Raw genomic sequence first — 18854 nt, 5'->3', positions numbered from 1 at the left:
CATTACAATTATTGATCACACAGATCTTTGCAAGTGGCCAAACTTGCGAAATCGGCAGGGGTTCAAATACTTATATATAATTTTTTTTCTGTTGAACCACAATTCAAAAGCAATGTCTGATTTTCATTAGTTAATTGTCAGTACATTTTTATTTATTATTACTTTTGTCAGTTTCAAGTTATTTCAGTGACCATTGTGGGTTTTTCTTTCTTTAATGGTACCAACAATTTTGTCCACGTCTGTATACACACATCCTTATGTTCCCTTGATCTACCGTAGATGTTCCTTATCACCTGTATGTCGCTCTCTCTCTTTATCTCTGTCCTGATAAAGCAAGGTTAGCCTTCCTTAAATGGAATAAAACAGACCCACTCACGCTATGGCTCTTACTGCAAGGCTAATATGTCTAGGTCATGCTGAACACGCACTGAATCAAAGCCAGGATGTGGGGATCGTGTTTGTTTCAGAAATTGGAAAAGGCAAATCAATTAAATAGGCTGGTATCGGCTTGATGAGAATATGCCGAGGTGAAGAATGACAAGGGTGGGCTTGTAGAACACACTGTTCCCAGGTACTTATGTATGTCTGCTCATTCAAAGTCTGTCACACACTGATTTTGATGCACTTATGTATGTCTGCTCATTCAAAACTGGAGCTTGTCTGTTTCAAGTTATTTCAGTGACCATTGTGGGACATACTTATGTATGTCTGCTCATTCAAAGTCTGTCACACACTGATTTTGAGGCACTTATGTCTGCTCATTCAAAGTCTGTCACACACTGACATTGAGGCATTTATATCTGCTCATCCATAGTCTGTAACTCACTGACATTGAGGCATTTATATCTGCTCATCCATAGTCTGTAACTCACTGACATTGAGGCCCTGGTAAATGAAAGATTTGCTGGAACATACACTAAAATGTTCAACTAAAACCTCAACTGCATTTTTTTAAGACATGCTCAAGTAGTTTTTATTGCCGTATTAGTTTAACAGGTCATTGCAAAGGAATGAATTGACCAAATAGGCTGTGGATGGCACACATTTTGAGAAACAGATGATAAAATATAAAGTAAAAATATTAAAACATTAAAACTTACAGTGTACTTATTTATTGTATGACAGAATATTGTGCCACATTCATTATACCATTTCATAGTGTATCACTGAACTGCATGTCAAAGGTAACCGTTTTAATGAACTGTAGAGGAAGCTAATACAATAATGCTACACCAGAAATTCAATAATTTCTGAGTAAAATCCATTCGGTTACTTTTGTTAGCTGCCATGTAATGAATTTGACATTCTGCGGTATAGATGCATTCAATTCCTCAATACAAGACCATCTCAATTAATGTGGACTGCGGTCTGGTCTAGACAGTGTATGTTTCAGTGCTGGTTGACTGACAGACGGTGTGTTGTCCCCAGCTAGCCCTCTAGAGTCATTAGTAGAGTGGTTTAACTAGGCTCAGTCTGCTCTCTCCAACAAAACAAGCCTGTCTGCCGCTTAGCTCCCACTCCGGCACCACACAAACCCATTACTGTTGTGCTCGGCAGGCGCTCCTGTCCCAGCCTATTAGGCTGTTTCTGCTGGTCGTGTTTTGGTTCTCACTTTGATGAGGGAAATAGAGACTTCCACCATACTGATGGGTTTCACACACACACACACACACACACACACACACACACACACACACACACACACATACTTTTTCTCTCTACCTTTCTGTCTCTCTCCAACAACAACAGTATTTCATGTAGGGCATAAGATTAGCTGTGTTTACTCACAGAGTTTATACAATCTGGGAGTCAGGAAGCTTGTGATCTTTAACAGAAGCGTCTTACGTAGAGAATGTGTGCTAGTGTATTCCGTTGTCGGTTTGTTCATTTAAGTATTCGTTATGTCCGAGTACATCAGACATCAGTGGTTGTTTTTGTTTGGATCAGCGAGTTGTTGTCCTTGTTGAGTATGAGCTCTCAGAAGATGATGTTCCAATAGCAGATAATTTAGTTTATTTTGTCAGCATGACCTCTCAGAGCTCCACTCCGGGAACAGATCTTAAGTGCTTTAACACTGTTGAATACAGTTACCTGATCCACCATAGAACATGTATTTGCACTCATCAGAGGGTGAAATCAATGTGAACTATCAACAGTGTAGATAGAAGATTAACTCCAACTCCATGATCCTGTGCAGTGTTGTGTCTGGAATGGAAAACAGGAAGTTAACACAGGTAGCCCTAGACTGTTTTGTCATTCTTTTAATGCCTTTTTTAATCTCTCTCTCTCTCTCTATTTCTCCCTCTGTCCCTCTGCCTCCCCCTTTCCCGCTCTCGCTAGCTTCGACAAGTGGAGGATGAGGGTCAGAAAGGAGTGCAGAGTCCAGGCCAGGCCAGTGACTTGGTGTCGGAGGAGAAGCTTCGTCACCTGGAGAAGGAAGTGAGGGAGCAGGAGACGCTGCTGCAGGGCTACCATCAGGTGAGCGGGCACACTAGCGCCACGCCAGGTTAGCGGGCACACTACCGCCACGCCAGGTGAGCGGGCACACTAGCACCCCGTCAGGTGGTGGGGCACACTAGCACCCCGTGAGGTGAGCGGGCACACTAACACCCCGCCAGGTGAGCGGGCACACTACCGCCACGCCAGGTGAGCGGGCACACTAGCACCACGTCAGGTAAGCGGGCACACTAGCGCCACGCCAGGTGAGCGGGCACACTACCGCCACGCCAGGTGAGCGGGCACACTAGCACCCTGCCAGGTGAGCGGGCACACTAGCACCCCGTCAGGTGAGCGGGCACACTAGCACCCCGCCAGGTGAGTGGGCACACTAGCGCCACGTTTCAGCCTTCACCAGCCCACCTCAAAACAACAAACAAGCCCCGTGGGAACCCCCTTTAGGGCAGGGAGCCTGCCGAGAGTAGTGAATATTCTGGACCATCAGTGTTGAGCTGTCGTGTGTGTGTGTGTGTGTCTCTGTGTGTGTGTGTGTGTGTGTGTGTGTGTGTGTGTGTCTCTGTGTGTGTGTGTGTTTTGGTTGCATGGCACGCAGAGATGGGAAGGGCATCCACAGGGAAGCCAGTTTGTTTTCATTGAAAAGGACTGAACAACCTCTTTTTAAACTACTTCCTGAAAGATGAGGGTTGATCATAGGGTTTGGAATTCAGCGAGTCTTTGCCATTTCCCCAAGGCAAAGGAATAATAGATTATTCTCAGTAGCCAAAACTGTCAATTTGATTGGCAATGCAAAAACACACCATCGATCCGAGGCTAAGGTGTAATAAACAATGAGATTTAAAAGAAACGGTGCTCACTCGCTCCTAGGCAGCGTGTGGCCATGAGGGGAAACAGATGGAGGGTTAGAGAGAAGGAGGGAGGGGGTGTGTGTGTGTGTGTGTTTGTGTGTTTGTGTGTGTGTGTGTGTGTGTGTGTGTGGTATCGGCGGGGCGCATGAGGGGCAGGCTGATCTCTGGTTCTCCCTCTGAGCTGCTCTGATGGAGCTGCACATGCTGCAAGCGGCAAGCTAATGACTTTCCTTCTTTGGTACCTTCTTTCTTGCCTCTCTTTCTTTTCTTGTTTTCTTTCTTGAGTTTTCTCTGTCAGTCTTTATGTCTTTCAGTCTATTGGTTTTCTCTCTCTCCCCCCATCCCACAACCTGCGAGTAAATAGCTCTAGGCATCACATTCTGTGTAAATAGCCTTTAATTCTCTAAGGGACACATGTGGAGCAGGGTTTAGAGAGAGCGAGAGCGAGATGATAATGGTGTCTGGTGTGTATTAGATGTATGGGCTTCAGGGATCTTGCCCAGAACAGACGGGTGAACTGATCAGTCCTCCTCTCTGCCCATCCACAGTAATGAATACAAGCGCTGGCATTAAGGGGAGCCTCAGCTGCCTTCTGTGCTTCTGTTGAATCCAATACGGGGTGTTTTCATCAATGCAATGAATCTGCATTAGCAAAGCAACCTTGGGGCTGAGATGGTGTTGGCTTTTTGCCATAGTTTGTTTGTGTCACTACTGCAGTAGATTCTGCTACTAAAGCCTGCCAGCAGTGCCTGTACAGTAGTTCGTCGCAGCAGATGAGATGGAGAAACTATATAAAATAGCCTAACTAAAATATGGAATATAGCCTAGTTAGTAAAAGGATTTTTTTCTGCATTTATTCAGGATTTGGACTACTGCTTTTAATGTTTTTGTCATATCTTCTGTCATTTCCATCTCTTAACCAACGGAAACAATTTTCAGTCATTTGGATAATTTGGATGAACCATCAAAATAATTATACATCATTATTAGTGGTTTAAATAGACTGGATTGCTTTCGTACCTGTTGTGGAACACACTGTTGAAAATATTGACAAAGTTCTCAACTGGAATCCGGTGCAGTTCCTTTGTTGTCATTTGTGTTTCAGACAGAGGGTGAATAGAGGTGTTCAGTATGAGAAAGATAATGTGTTTTTGGATCACTGAACCATGTATGTATTCTAATAGACCCCAAAAATAAAATGATGAACCTTGAAAATAAGCATAAGAGGTCTGCTTTAAGACTGGCGGCACAAGCCAGTTATGAAATCTCTTTTGTCGGTCATTGCCGTTTTGGTTTGTATTCATACACACTTTGAGAGTAGTGGTAGTGGTAGTGTGTAAGATCGGCATATTGTATCATGAACAAGAGTAATCGGCAGCTGGGAGCAAGAAGCAAATGCAAGCTTGTTGCTAAGTAAATGGTCTGTCTTGTCATCATGTCACAAACTGTGATACTCAGGAGTGCAGGTTAGAAAGAACTTTTTTATTTGAGTGATTAGATTCGACTACACCGAATACACTGAACCAGCAATCGGCATGTATTGAGACTGCTAGCACACGCTAACTGGCTGACTAAATAAAACAGGGGTGTATGCTGTGTGTGACATGAATTATAAATGGTCTATGTCATATTGTCGTAAGCTGTGATGCCCAGGGGAGTAGGTTAGTGTCAACTTTTTAATTTGTGTGATTAAATTGGATTAGTGGAAACTAAGACTACATAGCTAAATTCTTTGTATCAAAATAGTATTGTGTTCAGTATTGTTGCATTTTAAAAATGCAGAAAATGCTTTCCCCAAAAACTGTACACATGATAATGTCATACAGTATGTGTGCATCTACATGTATCTTTAGGAGATAGAACGGTGTGCTGAGCGCTTTGCCCAAGCTTGTTTAAGACACATGGCCAGTGAAAGACTGACAACTTTTCTGATTCAGTGTAAAGCCAATTTATAGTCCAGGCGACAAGAGCTGCTCATTAAAAAAAAATCCCGTCCTCTAATGCTGTGGCACAATCACACGGCGCAATTTTCTTGTGGAAATGCATCTCTACTTGTTACTAGGTTGCCAGGGGATAGAATAACGGACCAACTGTGCCGGATTTATATTTATTTATGACATTGGCTCCTGTTCCCAAATGACGCCAATACGGCATATTACCATACAATTATTTAATTTAACTGGGAATAAGATGTCTGTACCTCGATAGGTCTTATGCCAGTGGGCCTTGCATGTTGTTTAATGTTATGGAATTGATAGGGTCTCTGGGTGGACTTAGCAGAGGCTTGTGGCGACTCCTGAGTTGAAAAGAATACAGTCCAACATTCCTGCAGCTCATGCTGATCCTGTGAACAGATCTTCTGCTTTCAGCCCCAGTCACAGCATAATGAACAGGATAATGAACAATCTAGGCATTGTTGATTTCCAGGTGGGCCAGAAAGTGAACATTAGTTTATTTGACTTGTCAGGTTAATGTGTTTGTGTTTGTGTTTGTGTGTGTGTGTGTGTGTTACTCAGGAAAATGAGAAGCTTTATCTGCAGGTGAAGGCTCTTCAGGCTCAGAATAAACGCAACGAGGAGGCTATGTTCACAGAGAACCAGAGACTCCTCCATGAGCTCGCCATAACTAAGTAAGATGTCTGTCTCACACACTCACTCTCACTCATATTTGACAATGACAAAGACAATGCTCAGATTGTGCAATTACATAAGCACATATTAAGGGTATAAGTCACATCTCCTGCTCCAGACGTAGAGGGTTCTAGTGATGGCTGGCAATACTTAACAATACTTAGCAAGTTGTTTATAGTCTTTCTTCTTTTGCGCTATGATGCATTGTAACACCCTGTTTGTGCTGTTTCTGAAAGGGATAAGATGAACAGGAACAGCGTGCAAAGGACTGTGGGAGTTGTAGGCACATGTGAACAGGGCTACAATGTTGCAGACCTGCTGGCACAAGTCAAAGGACTAGAGGTGGGTGGAACTGTGTAGGATATGTGTCTGACATGTTTGTTGGAATCCGGTGGCTTGGGGATTCAGTCTGCACTGTGACTAACCTCACTGGTGTCTGTGCAAGGCGCTTTCTGGAAGGATGAAAGAACAAGCAATGTGGAATGCATCTTAAAAAAGGGTGTTAAAGTTTTGATGTGTGTGTGTGTGTGTGTGTGTGCGTGCGTGCGTGCAGAGGGCAGAAGCCAGGCTGCAGGAGGAGGCTCGCAGACTGAGGCAGGACAAGCAAGCGTTGCAGCTTGACCTGGATATGATGAAGAAGGAGAGAGACCTGGCCAAGATACAGACTCTACACACTTCAGGTGAGAAGGAGTGTGTGTGTGTTACTCTGTGTGTGTGTGTGTGTGTGTGTGTGTGTGTGTGTGTGTGTGTGTGTGTGTGTGTGTGTGTGTGTGTGTGTGTGTGCTTCTGTGAAGTACAGAGATGCACTGAAATAGAGCAGGAGAGAGGAAAGTGATTGACTGGGACTGGGGAATTCCTTCATTTTAAAAATAGGTTTTGCATTCACTTAGTGTGTGATGTGGCGTGCACATGAGACATGTTGTTGATGTTTGAGTAAATGTTGCTATGACAACCTTGTCATGTTTAAACCAGGTTTGCCCATTTGATATGTGTTCAGGGTCTATATCTATACATATCTCTCTATACATATCTATCTCTCTCTCTCTCTCTACTGTATATATATATATATATATATATATATATATATATATTATATATACAGCTATGTTCAACGTCATTAACAATTAATTTCATCAAGAGAAAATGTATTTCAAAATAGAGAACGCTACACATAATAACGCAAGGTTATTCAGAATGCGAAATAACAAAGCAGTGGCTTGCCATTCAAACAGACCATTATAGCTGGAATTTATTTTTTTCCCTCGTTCAACCGAATGATTGAATTTCAAATAAAAAGTGACAGCCCTAGTGTGTGGGGGTGTGTAAGACAGAGAGAGACAGAGAGTGTGAGTGTACATATTTGATGGGTTTATGCTTTTGGGTTTGTCAAACCATGCACCTTTGTGTGTTTGAGAGAGATAATATATACAATGTATGTGTGTGTGTGTGTTTGTGTGTGTGTGCGCGTCGCGTGTGTGTGAGACAGGCGACCTGGGTTTTGAGCTGAAGATGCAGGAGCAGAGGCATCAGGAGGAGGTGACCGCCCTGAAGAAGCGTCTCCAGTGGTACGCTGAGAACCAGGAGCTGCTGGACCGAGACGCAGGCCGACTCAGGGCTGCTACCGCCGAGGTCAAGAACCTCACCGAGCAGGTGAGCACCATCAGAACATCTCATGGGCTATATCAAATGCGGAGTGCTTACTAGCCGCCAGGAGAGAGAGGGATAGAAGAACTATCCAGGAGGATCACCCATCCACTGCTCTCATATGTTAGTGGAAGTCCATTTGTAGCCTTCTGAGATCCATCAAAACACGCAGACACCCTGACCACGCTTGGTTACAAGGAAAACAAACAAATGCTCTATTAGCACTAAAATACTTTCATTCGACTGCTGTCCTCTGCCCCCTGTTGGTATCCTGTGTTTCTCTGCCCATTCATCCCCCATGTGTAGTCAATCGATTTCCTTTACTCCTCTGCCCTGCTCTTGTGCATGTACACACTCACAGCGCGCTGAAGTGGGGCTAACCTCACTGCTCTCTGGCTGCACACTATGACACTTGAATGAGGGATAGAAGCTCCAGGTGCGGTGTGAATGGATGAAGTGATTTGATCCTAGGAAGTTGAAAGAAACCAGCATAGTCTGCATGAAGAAGTGATTGAGGGGGAATGAATGATCAGTGCACTTAAACAGCAGCATGTCCAGTGAAGGAACACCAGTGTGGTGCTGGTGGAGAAGCTCTATGCATTAGACAAACACCATATCCTCCTCAAAGAAGGTTCAGTAGATGAGATCAGCCTATGTGCCTTTGCCCATCTCTGTGGGTCAGTCTTTATAGGAATAGGACAGGCTGTCATTGTCAGAGCTGTCTGCACACGCACACACACACACACACACACACACACACACACACACACACACACACACACAGTCACACAAACACACACACCTTTTCCGTGGTGTCTGGTTAGTTTGCACACCTCACAATGCACCACAAAGGCTTTTGTTTGCACATTTTAACACTGGCAATAAGTTCACAAAACACTGTCAGGAGTTAGAGCTGTTCCCTGAGGTTGCATTGCAGATGGCTAAAACGTATCATGTTGCCTAGCAACAGCCTTGTGCACACTTTTGACCTGAAGTTGGAACAATGGCTCATTATAGTGGCTTCAGCCAGATATGTAAAAAAAAAAAAAATGAATGAATTCAATGTATTACAATTCTATCTGCCGAGGTTTATTGTACCGTTGACTGCCCACAGAGATGACTCCTGGGGGTGAAAAACTCGTCCTGTGTCCTGCATCCTAACCAGCGGGCTCAGAGAGGCTGCTTGCTATGTCTCGACTCAAATGGTCTTATTTCATGTGGGTCACACACACACAGCTAGTCTAAGTCCTTCTCATAACTCCTCTGTGATTTATGAAATGTACTGAAGGAATTTCAGAATGGAAGAATAACGCCATGTACCACATGCAGGAGGACATTGTGACTGTATGTTTTGTGATTTCCAGTGTTAGTTACTGGAGTGTGTGTTGGTGTAGGATGTTGGTGTTGGATGCTGATGGATTTCTTTGTGTGTGTGTGTCAGGTTGAGAGGCTGAGGTCTCAGGTGGACAACAGGGCCAGCCAGCAGCAGAGGAGGATGAAAGAAAGGGCCGCCGATGCCAAGAGGATCCAGGACCTGGAGCGACAGGTACCTCACGTCACCTCACGTCTTTATGATGATTATGATTAGAACTGCATTTTAATGTCACGGCTCATTTATCTCCAAATTATGCCGTTTTTGTGAAGTGCTGCCTAGATGTTGTAAACAGCCTAGATGTTCTATTTCACATTAATTGGGTGAACAGTCACACAGATTTTTATGCTGTGAGTCATTTCCATTGTCATTTTGAGTTGGGTATTTACTTTTGTGTGTATGCCAAAGTCTATTCTTCTTATTTAATTGAAAGGTGAACTTTTGTTTTCTGAGCATTCGAAGAAGCCGTGGTTTGTCTATGTACATGGATTAGGTGTGCGTAAGGTTTTTTTTTTTCTGGAAGTCGAGCGTATGTGCTCTGACTGCCATCCTGACAGACCTGGCTCTTTGCCGATGCAGCCTGAGTGCTTGGGTATTACTCTAGAGACCGGTCTTCAATGTCTCCCTCCACCACCAGAATAGAATAATGTTCACTAGTCATCATTAACAAATACAGAGAAAGAAAATAATCCGTTCTGCTGCAGCTGTGCTTTTGGCGGCCGTGACCACAGGGTTTGGCTGTGTTTAGAATCTTAAACTTAGGCTGACCACAGTGGGCTTAGTAGAGTGAGTTAGACGTCTTCAGCAACATCAAACTAAATGAGCCTTGAGTTGTGTAACTCTAATAATCTCATTTAAAGTGAAAATGGTTTTCTAGCAGAGGCTTGTTTCTGGTGCCTGAGGCTATGCTCTCATCCATTAGTTCTGCCTCATCAGACCTCCCCTTTCACTCCAGACAGCGCATCCAACCCCGCCGCATACACTACACCGCACACAGATATTAAAGCGGCTTTGATGCCCAGGTATTTAAGAGTCTTCAGTGCATGAAGTAAGAGGTATCTGCTTCAGCTCTGAGAAGGATTAAGTGATGTCGGGGCGGTGGGAATCACTGATGCTCTCGCTTCATCATTGTGTGCGCCTGACGGAGCAAGGATGGAGATAGAGGGAGCATTGTCTTCAAATAAAACGCCTCTCGTTGCTTAGGTTTGGCCTCCACAGCCAGCTTTTTGTAGAAATGTGTTTTCAGGCTGTTAAAAATGAACCACAGTATTGAAATATTATAAAATACTATTTGGGTTCACCCCATGCTTTCTGTGTGTTTGCGCATGTGTCTGTTTGCGTGTGCGGGTGTTTGTGTGTGTGCATGTGTGTGTGTGTGTGTGGGTGTGAACACACCACCATGGAGCTAGAACCTGGGTAGGGATGGGAATTGATAAGATTTTGTTGATACCAATGCGATTATAGATTTTTCTTTATTGGTCTGATTTTTTATCGATTTCTGATCAAATGTGTGTGTTTCTGTGTTGTAGGTGAAAGAGATGGAAGAGATCCTCAGACGTCGGCACCCTAACTCACTCCCAGCCCTGATGTATGCAGCCGCAGCTGCACCACTCCCCGCCAGCGGAGCGGACGAGGACCAGGAGGAGGGTGGTGGTGGGGTGGCAAAGAGGGCAGAGAAGCCCGACGGGTCCCCAAACGCCCCGCCACAGAGCGCCGCCCTGCTGGAGCGCCGTGTACACAGGCTGGAGGCAGAGCTAGAAAACCGTGACGAGGACGCCAAACGCAGCCTGAGGGCCATGGAGCAGCAGTTCGTCAAGGTCAAGGTAACAAACACATGCGAAACACTCACACCGAACATGGCCTTCAACATGAAGAGAGTGAGTAAAACCCTGCTTAAGAAATAAGATAAATGTTGTGTTTGCATAGATGAATATTGAGTGAAAGTTGGGAATCAGTGGGAGATTTATGTGGTTTAAGTGGTCATCCACAGTGCATCTGTTCATGAAACACCCCTAACCCTGTGGTTGAACTGTGGACGGAACACACCACCATGGAGCTAGAACCTGGTTAGGGATGGGAATTGATACGATTTTATTGATACCAATGCGATATAGATTTTGCTTTATTGATTGGAATCTTAATCGATTTCTGATCAATTGTTCGTGAGGAAACATGTAGGCTTTCACTGATTTTCAGCGTCAACGCTGAGGTTTTATTATGTCTCAGTCTGATCACAGTATACAATGTCTGCCTAATAACATTTTAACAACTACAAAACTGACTGATAAAATAAACAGTTTTTCATTCAAAAATAGGCATGTATTCCTAGTACAATTTTAATAAATGACAGTACTCTTTCCTGGGCCTGAAGACAATTCCGATGGATCATAAAAGTTCAGTTCTCGACTCTAAACCTGTTTCTGGCATAGCGCTGTGCGACTAGCGGAACAGCACAAAATAAACACTGAGTAGGCAATGGCAAGGAGCTGAGGTTTCTCTCATCTAGTCACTTCAGTCCGTAAGTAGCAAAGGGCAAGGTAATATTGTCTGCCATTAGTCGCCTGTTGCTCCAGCTCACCTGCAATTTCATGGCCACACTCATCACTCAGAACTGTAATTCAGTCTTTATTTTACATTTAGTCATTTGGCAGATGCTTTTATCCGCTTTTATCCTGCCGCATGAATAGAATGAAACAGCCAGGTTTCATCTGGAGTGAAAGTTGCTGTCAGTATGTGTTGGTCGACCCTGCAAAAATAAATATATCTCAGTCCAGGTTTTTAAAGGAGGACTACTCCGTACATATTTTGGCTTGTAAATGGAACATTCATACACAATTAAGAGACTTTTTGATTTTATCCTTGCGATTTTATCCTTTTGTGATCACATTCTTAGAACAGAGATTAATATACAAAGGACTGATTATCTCTACCTCATAATTACTGTGGAGCAGTTCTCTGTCATTTTAAACTGTATCCTTTGTCAAGTGTAATGAACTTTTGCAGTGATGGTTATTTATATAATTATTAATTACGATAATTATTATTTAAGTTCCTCCTCTGCTGTGGTATAAATTATAGTCATTTATTTATATATGACCTTGCTTTTTGTTTGTGGCTAGCTTCAGTATGAGCAGCGGATAGACGTGCTGCAGCGGCAGCTGTCAGAGAGATGCCAGACACCGCGGAAGACTGGAGGAAAAGAGGAAGGGGAGGAGGAGGCCTCTGTCCATTCCCTTCAGGAAGAGGTGCGGAAGCTGAAGGAGGCCCAGCAGGAGCGGGAGAGCTCTCTGCAGGCAGAGGTGGCCAGTCTGCAGGAGCAGCTGCAGAAGCTCCAGGGAGCGCAGCAGCAGCGCAGTCCGGGCGCTTACACCCAGCGGCACCAGCGGCAGGCGGAGGAGGCGCAGTCGGCACGCGTGGAGCGGCTCACATCGGAGCTGGCCGCCAAGAGCCGCAGCCTGCAGGAGCTGACCCGCACCCTGGAGCGCCTGCAGCGCGAGCGCCGCACCATGCTGTCTGGACACTGGGCTGGCACAGGGGCCGGGGTCAAAGGGCATGAGGTCAAAGTGAAGAGCAGCGCGGGAGTAGCCGCCGCCGCCCGCCGCCGTCACCAAGGCCACCATGACGACGGAGAGCTTCCCGGCCACGCAGGACGAGAAGGCGTATCAGCCAGCGGCGTTTGCGGGCTCGCACATCTCGGAGGTGCTGGCCGAGAGCGACGGACTCCGGGAGAGACTGGAGAAGCTGGAGCAGGAGAGCCAGCAGGAGAGGGAGGCCCTGCAGGCAGCCGCCACTCATGCACAGACTGAGCTGCAGAGGTAGGACCACACAACGTCACCTTATCGTATCATTGATTATCACCCTATCGTATCATTGATTCATCATGCAAGTATTAACGTGATTGTAAAATAAATCGCAATCATCACATCATCCACAGTATTTAGTGGATGATATTGTATCCTGTTTGTCTAATTAATGTTGAGATAATGTAGAAATGGGAAATGTAACGTATTCATTAACTGCTTTTATATTTAATTTCAGAAATACGCAGTCAGTAGCTGATTGTCGTTTAATTATGTAGGGGGCACTGTGGAGATTACAAAAAGAGAGTCTCAAAGAAGAAACAGCTCTGTGACATTGGACAGAGACAGCGCACAGACTGAAGTAGCGTGGGTGAAAAGATGCTCCGCGGGTTTACAGATAATCGGATCATGGTTATGACCCATGGGGGTGGCTGGTTTGAAGGAGAATCATTATACACTGAAAAAGAACCCAACAAAAACAAAAGCATACTCTACTCACTACCGCTCCGTGAGGCCCTGCATAGCCCTGTTTGGATTCCTAAGAGAGGCAGCTTATCGGTACCAAGCTGAGGCCGTATGCAGTGAAGAGAGTGAAAATTAGGAACCGAAAGAGATGATGTGGCCTTCACGTGCTAGCTGGAATATCGTAATTACGAGTTCTAGCACATGAACGGCCAAACAAGGTCGGAATTACTAGTGGGAAACTCGAATTATTCTATGGTTGCTGAGTTGTGATGTTGGATTGTGACGTAGAGGGCGAGGCATGACATCAACTGATCTGATCAACTGAACAGATGATAAAAATGTGTTATTTAATATTATCGTGTTGTACATTTAATGTCTGTTTGTGGCAATGCTTCTACAAAGTCCTTATCTTGAACAGAAAATTAGATTTGAGTTAACTTCATGTCTGCTGTTCGTGTTCGTGGCTGAATTTCTTAAATTCAATGAACGTAATATGAGCATGGTTCAGTGTGTATAGGCCTTCTTATGTCTAGAGTTCACTGGCTAAGAGGTAGTCGGTCTGTAACGCTCAAGACCGCTTTGTATGGTTTTATTTTGATAAGTGTCTTTAGCAGGTTGTCCATTTTAAAAGATATTGTGGTAGTTTTCTGATCAGGGACTTGAATGCGATTTCTGAACTCGGAAGTAGAATCTTACAACAAGCTGTTGAAGGCAGCCTGGGTCCTCTCTTGGTTTTGAGCAGGTCTGCATTGGCAATGCGCGCTGTATGTCAGGTTAAAAGAATCAGTGCAGTGGCAGTAATACATTAGTTCAGTCAGGAAACTCCAAGTGACTGCTGCTGATTGGTCTTCCAGCATTTGAGCCAATCGGCTTTTTTGTTTTTGTGCTCCTTCCTCCTACCCGGCTCCAGGTCTGCTCAAGGCTATGGGAGTCTTTATGGTGTCTATATTTTCGCACTGTTCTTAAGCAGCGGCAGCCGGTTGGTGGCAGCTGCATCTCACAGCATCCACAACAGCATCTAAAGCAGATCTAGTCAGCCAAGGCAAAACTTACTACCAGGTCTTTTACACACATAAAAATGTTGTGAGGTTGACACACTTGATCAGCCTTTCACAGTTCTTAAAGGTGAAAGAATGTTTAGTTAAATTCAACTTTATTCAGCATATTTATATACTGCCATCAACAATTAAGAATCTCAAGCAGCTTTATAAATGCTGCTCTGAGCACATAATCAGCTAGGTTTATAATCAGCAAATAATTAATTGAGAATGTAACTCTTAATACTCCCAATCATAAGTCCCAATCATTTTATTGACATTCTGACTCGGATACGCAAAGTTCAGTGACGTGTATGTGTGTGAGAGAGAGAGAGAGTCGGGGAGGGGGGATACCCTGAGGCAAAAAAGGGTACTGTTGCCATGGATATAAAAGGAGTCTTGAAAGGAGGCTGAATAGAGTCTCTAAAAAGTGGGTTGCGATTGAGGCAAACACTGTAATGTAAGTGGAGGACTGGGACCTACTGACGTCCAGTGGGCTCCACAGAGTAATGTATTGAACCAAAGACACTGTATGTCTTTTGAAAGGCAAATAGCTTTGGTATCATCTTCAAATTCATTTTGACAGTACATAGTCCTGGCACAGATACTCCTACACATCCAGGATGTGCTTTATGCGTAAATGTAACAGGCTTTTATAGCATGACTTCGCCAACTATATCGCCAAAAGATACCAATAAGCAAGTGGGAAGCAAGCGTTTATCAGTGCCACCTGGGCTGGTGGTGATTTCTCATGCCTTTTAGGTGGTTTAGGCAGCTTGCTAGTTTCAGATAAAAAAAAAACCCTTACTGCTGCTTTAAGTTCTCAAATTAAGTTCAGTGATTTATAGTGGTGTCAGTGCTAATGGCCTCGCTGAAATAAACTGACATGATTATCTTTGATGGTTACTACATACAAGTGAAATGATGTAGATTCACCAATCTACAGACCATATTTCAAACTGTATCATATTTGTACCTTCATGACTGAACTATACCCCTATTGTTGTTTTGGTCAGCTTTGCAGTTGATCTTTTATGTGGTCATGTCCCACTTGTGTGAGAAGTATTGATGGTGTCCATGGCTAGACAGTAAGTAATGCAGGGGCCAGGCAGGCAGCACGTGCCAGTGTGAGTGAGGGGTCCACTGGCGCGATGTGTGGCTGGCTGCTGCAGTGAAGTGGACTGCAGGAGGTGTTAGTTGATGGAGAGAAAACCACTCTGCCATGGTTACTGCGGGAGAATTGAAACGAGCCTCAGCTATTCGCTCCGCTCTGTCAACTGTGCATGCGTGGCTTGGAAGGAAATCAGATTTTGGAGGGAGGGTGGGGGCAGGGAAGAGATGGGGTTCCGCACAGAATTTGAAGAAGACTCTGTGAGTTACGCCAGAGCTGCTGTGGATCCTGGCAGTCAATGGAGATGTTGAGTGTAAAGTGATTTATTGACGAGGTTTGCAGGTCCTATTGTATCCCCACATGGCACTGCAAGACTAGACACGTGGTTCATTTTAGTGCAAACTAGTGGTTCACAAAACCTCAAACTTGCAGATGGTGTTGCATGATTGGTGCCTTTTTCACCTGTGGCTATATGACCGATCGGATATAAAAAACAAATTGATTATTACTGTATAATTATAATTATTTATTTTATATTTGACTTGCTGTATAATGTCTTAAAGTTTTGCTTTTCTGAAATGTACTGAAATCGACTTAAACTCATGACTTTTCTTACCACAGTCCACAAATGGAAATAAAAAGTGTAATGCAGTTATTGATGTGGTATTTGTTGTATGTTTGAAGTTGGGTTTGAGGTAGTGATAATCTTCCTATTCCCTTGCTGCAGGGTTAAGGAGCACAGTGCCCAACAGCTGGCCTCACTCTCTGTTGACCACAAGAGGGAGCTGGAGATTCTGCTTGGCCGCCACGCCTTAGAACACTCCACCTCCAAGGTGGCGGAACTGACCAATCAGGTCAGCTCTCATGAGGTAAGCCTCACAGAGCCAGCCAATAACAATCACAGAAAGGCAAAGTCTGTTATGATTCAGCACTTCAAGATCTCAGCCCTGGCTGTGGACTAGCTGGACTGTGTAAACAGGTTGCCAATCAATGAGTCGCTAAAGAAGCACATCCTCCTCCACGGTGCTACTGTCAGCCGTCGCTGCTACTGGCTACGTGCCTTAAAAAAACCGCAGATACTAACTTTAGGTTCAGTAGCAGGAATTTGCTATTGTGGTTTTTAAGCAGGCAGACAGTTCACACAAGGATATGTTCCAAGGATGTTTTAGTGGTGGTAATGTTTGTGTGTGTGTGTGTGTGTGTGTGTGTGTGTGTGTGTTAGATCATGGTGCGTCATCTGCGTGATCAGCTGAAAGAGCTGCAGGGGACAAAGGAGGCGTTGACTGTGTCCAAACTCAGAGAGGACACTCTGCAGCATCAGGTATGCACTTTTCATCCTCAAAATGTTGCGGCAGACATATTTCTACAGTGAATGGTGAGGGGGGGTTGGCTCACACTGGCCATTCTTGTGAGCACTGGTGTCTTATACTTACCACTGGTTAGTACCACTAGGGGGAGCTCCAGAGACTGTTCAGTGGTCACTGACTGCCTTCTCATTTTAGCAGGAAAACCTCTTGAAACTGGTCAGTGACCATACAGGGGCATTGACACTTGCCATTAAAAAAACATAGTAGCTCTGTCCCTGTTGTTTAGGCAAGCATTATCAGTTAATATAATTCTCCTTTTTGTCTGGAGTTTACCTATTTTATGAATTAATTGTTAATTGTTAATTGTTTCTGAAATATAGTTTCCTGGTTGCTTGAGACGTAGATGTAATATGTCATCTATACTGTGTGTGTGTGTGTGTGTGTGTGTGTGTGTGTGTGTCCTGTAGTTGACGAGGCTGCTGGAGGAGCTAAAGCAAGCCAAAGAGGCCCACAGTCCAGAGCTGCGCCACTTCACTAGTCTGGAGCGCAAGATCCACAACATGGAGCTCCGTTACAGCGAGAGGGAGAAGGAGCTGCAGCAGGTACACAAACACACACACACACACTCACACAGGAAGCACAAGCTGGGGTCCTAAGAACTGCAGCAGGTGTGCTTTATACACCGCTTACACATAGGTACAATTGTCAATTCCCCTAACTCTCTCACACACACACACACACACACACACACACAACACAACAAAACAAAGCCAGAGGGCTCGCACAAAGCCTTACCAGTAAACATGGTGTGGACACCGCTATCCAAAGAAAAATGTTTGCTAGTAAATCTGAAAGGACAAGAGAACAAAGAGCTCACACTGTGATTAATGAATAGGAAGGGGAAAGTCTGACCTTTCAGGCAGGAGCAGAAAGCTACTTCCCACACACAAAGGACATCACCACAAGGGCAGATCATTGGGCGTAGTGGGGTGAACATAATAACTGTTGTCGCCAACTGCATCCACAAACGGTCATTTGGTTCTTCACGGGCCTGGCCATGCGGCCGCAGTAAATGCATCGCATATGTGAGATTTACAAGTTTCTAATTAAGCAATAAGGTACGAGAGGCAGTACTGTATCGTCAATAATGTACTGTTCAAGGGTGTTGTTAGGCCCGACGCGAAGCTTTCTGTTAGAAAGTTGGGGCAGATGCTTTGCAAAAACACAGAGGAATTGCTAATCGCTAACGGCTGGTAGCATGCTAACCTTTGATAGGTGGCTCATACACCTCGCAAATCCTCTTAGAGGATTTCTCGGTAACTTTCTAAAAATCTAAGCAAAAAAAAGTCAAACTTAAAACTTTTAGGTACAAATACGATGATCTACGGAAATTTGGTCCGCCATTTTTTTTCTAACTAAGGTAGTATATTTTGAGTGCGCACTGATATGGAACGCTCAGGTAAATGTAAACAGCTTTACAGTACATTATGGCTCAATACAGTACACCCGGTGACCTCCTTTCAACCAATCAGAATGCTTGATTTCATCTACCCGTATTATAAACGTTATTAAACACACACACACACACACACACGCAAACACACACGCCCACACACGTAATGGCCAGTGGCAGGGATTTGTTTACTTGAGTTAAATATATAGTATAAATTCACTTGTTTCTGCAACATCTGTCTTGCACACACCAGTAAACAAGCATGACCAGCTGTCTTGAGATGCGTGTACCCCCACGCAAACTACAGCTACAATCCATTTACATTTAGCCATTTAGCACAGAGGTCTTCAACCGGGGGTACTGCAGGGGGTCCGCCAAATGATTTCATCTGAAGCATTTTTCCCTCTTCCAAAAATGTACAACGTCCAAAAGACTACATAAACAGAAGGTAAAAATTGCTTTCTATTCCTTAAAAATAATACATAGGCTACCCATGAGTCTTCACGCGATCATTTGATCATAATGGCAACATATGCACTTTTAGCTACATTTAGCTATCTGGTGCCAAAAGACGTTTACATGCCATAACTATACAATTTGAAATAATTGATCGTTTTGTAATTTCTCGGAACAAAAGCTCCCCGTCAGACACCACTGATGGCGGTTCAGATGATCTACCTTCAGAGGATGCCAACATGAACAGCCAAAAGTGCAAACGGGAGAAGACACGTAA

The 18854-nt window shown here is 44.3% G+C and overlaps 1 protein-coding gene across 1 annotated transcript in view; it reads left to right on the top strand.

Moving 5' to 3' along the window:
• cep162 (centrosomal protein 162) overlaps positions 1-18854 on the top strand; it is a 46516-nt gene that overhangs the window by 24953 nt on the left and 2709 nt on the right. Inside the window, 12 exon segments of the mRNA XM_042709208.1 lie at positions 2341-2478; positions 5819-5931; positions 6169-6274; positions 6486-6612; positions 7419-7582; positions 9018-9122; positions 10478-10771; positions 12068-12511; positions 12579-12763; positions 16089-16230; positions 16584-16682; positions 17136-17270. Of these exon segments, the coding sequence (XP_042565142.1) occupies positions 2341-2478; positions 5819-5931; positions 6169-6274; positions 6486-6612; positions 7419-7582; positions 9018-9122; positions 10478-10771; positions 12068-12511; positions 12579-12763; positions 16089-16230; positions 16584-16682; positions 17136-17270 (2052 nt within the window).

This window comes from Clupea harengus, chromosome 11 (assembly GCF_900700415.2).
Source record: "Clupea harengus chromosome 11, Ch_v2.0.2, whole genome shotgun sequence".
Classification (NCBI taxonomy): Eukaryota; Metazoa; Chordata; class Actinopteri; order Clupeiformes; family Clupeidae; genus Clupea; species Clupea harengus.
The sequence above is the reverse complement of the archived record's forward strand: the minus strand, read 5'-3'. Positions and strand labels throughout refer to the sequence as shown.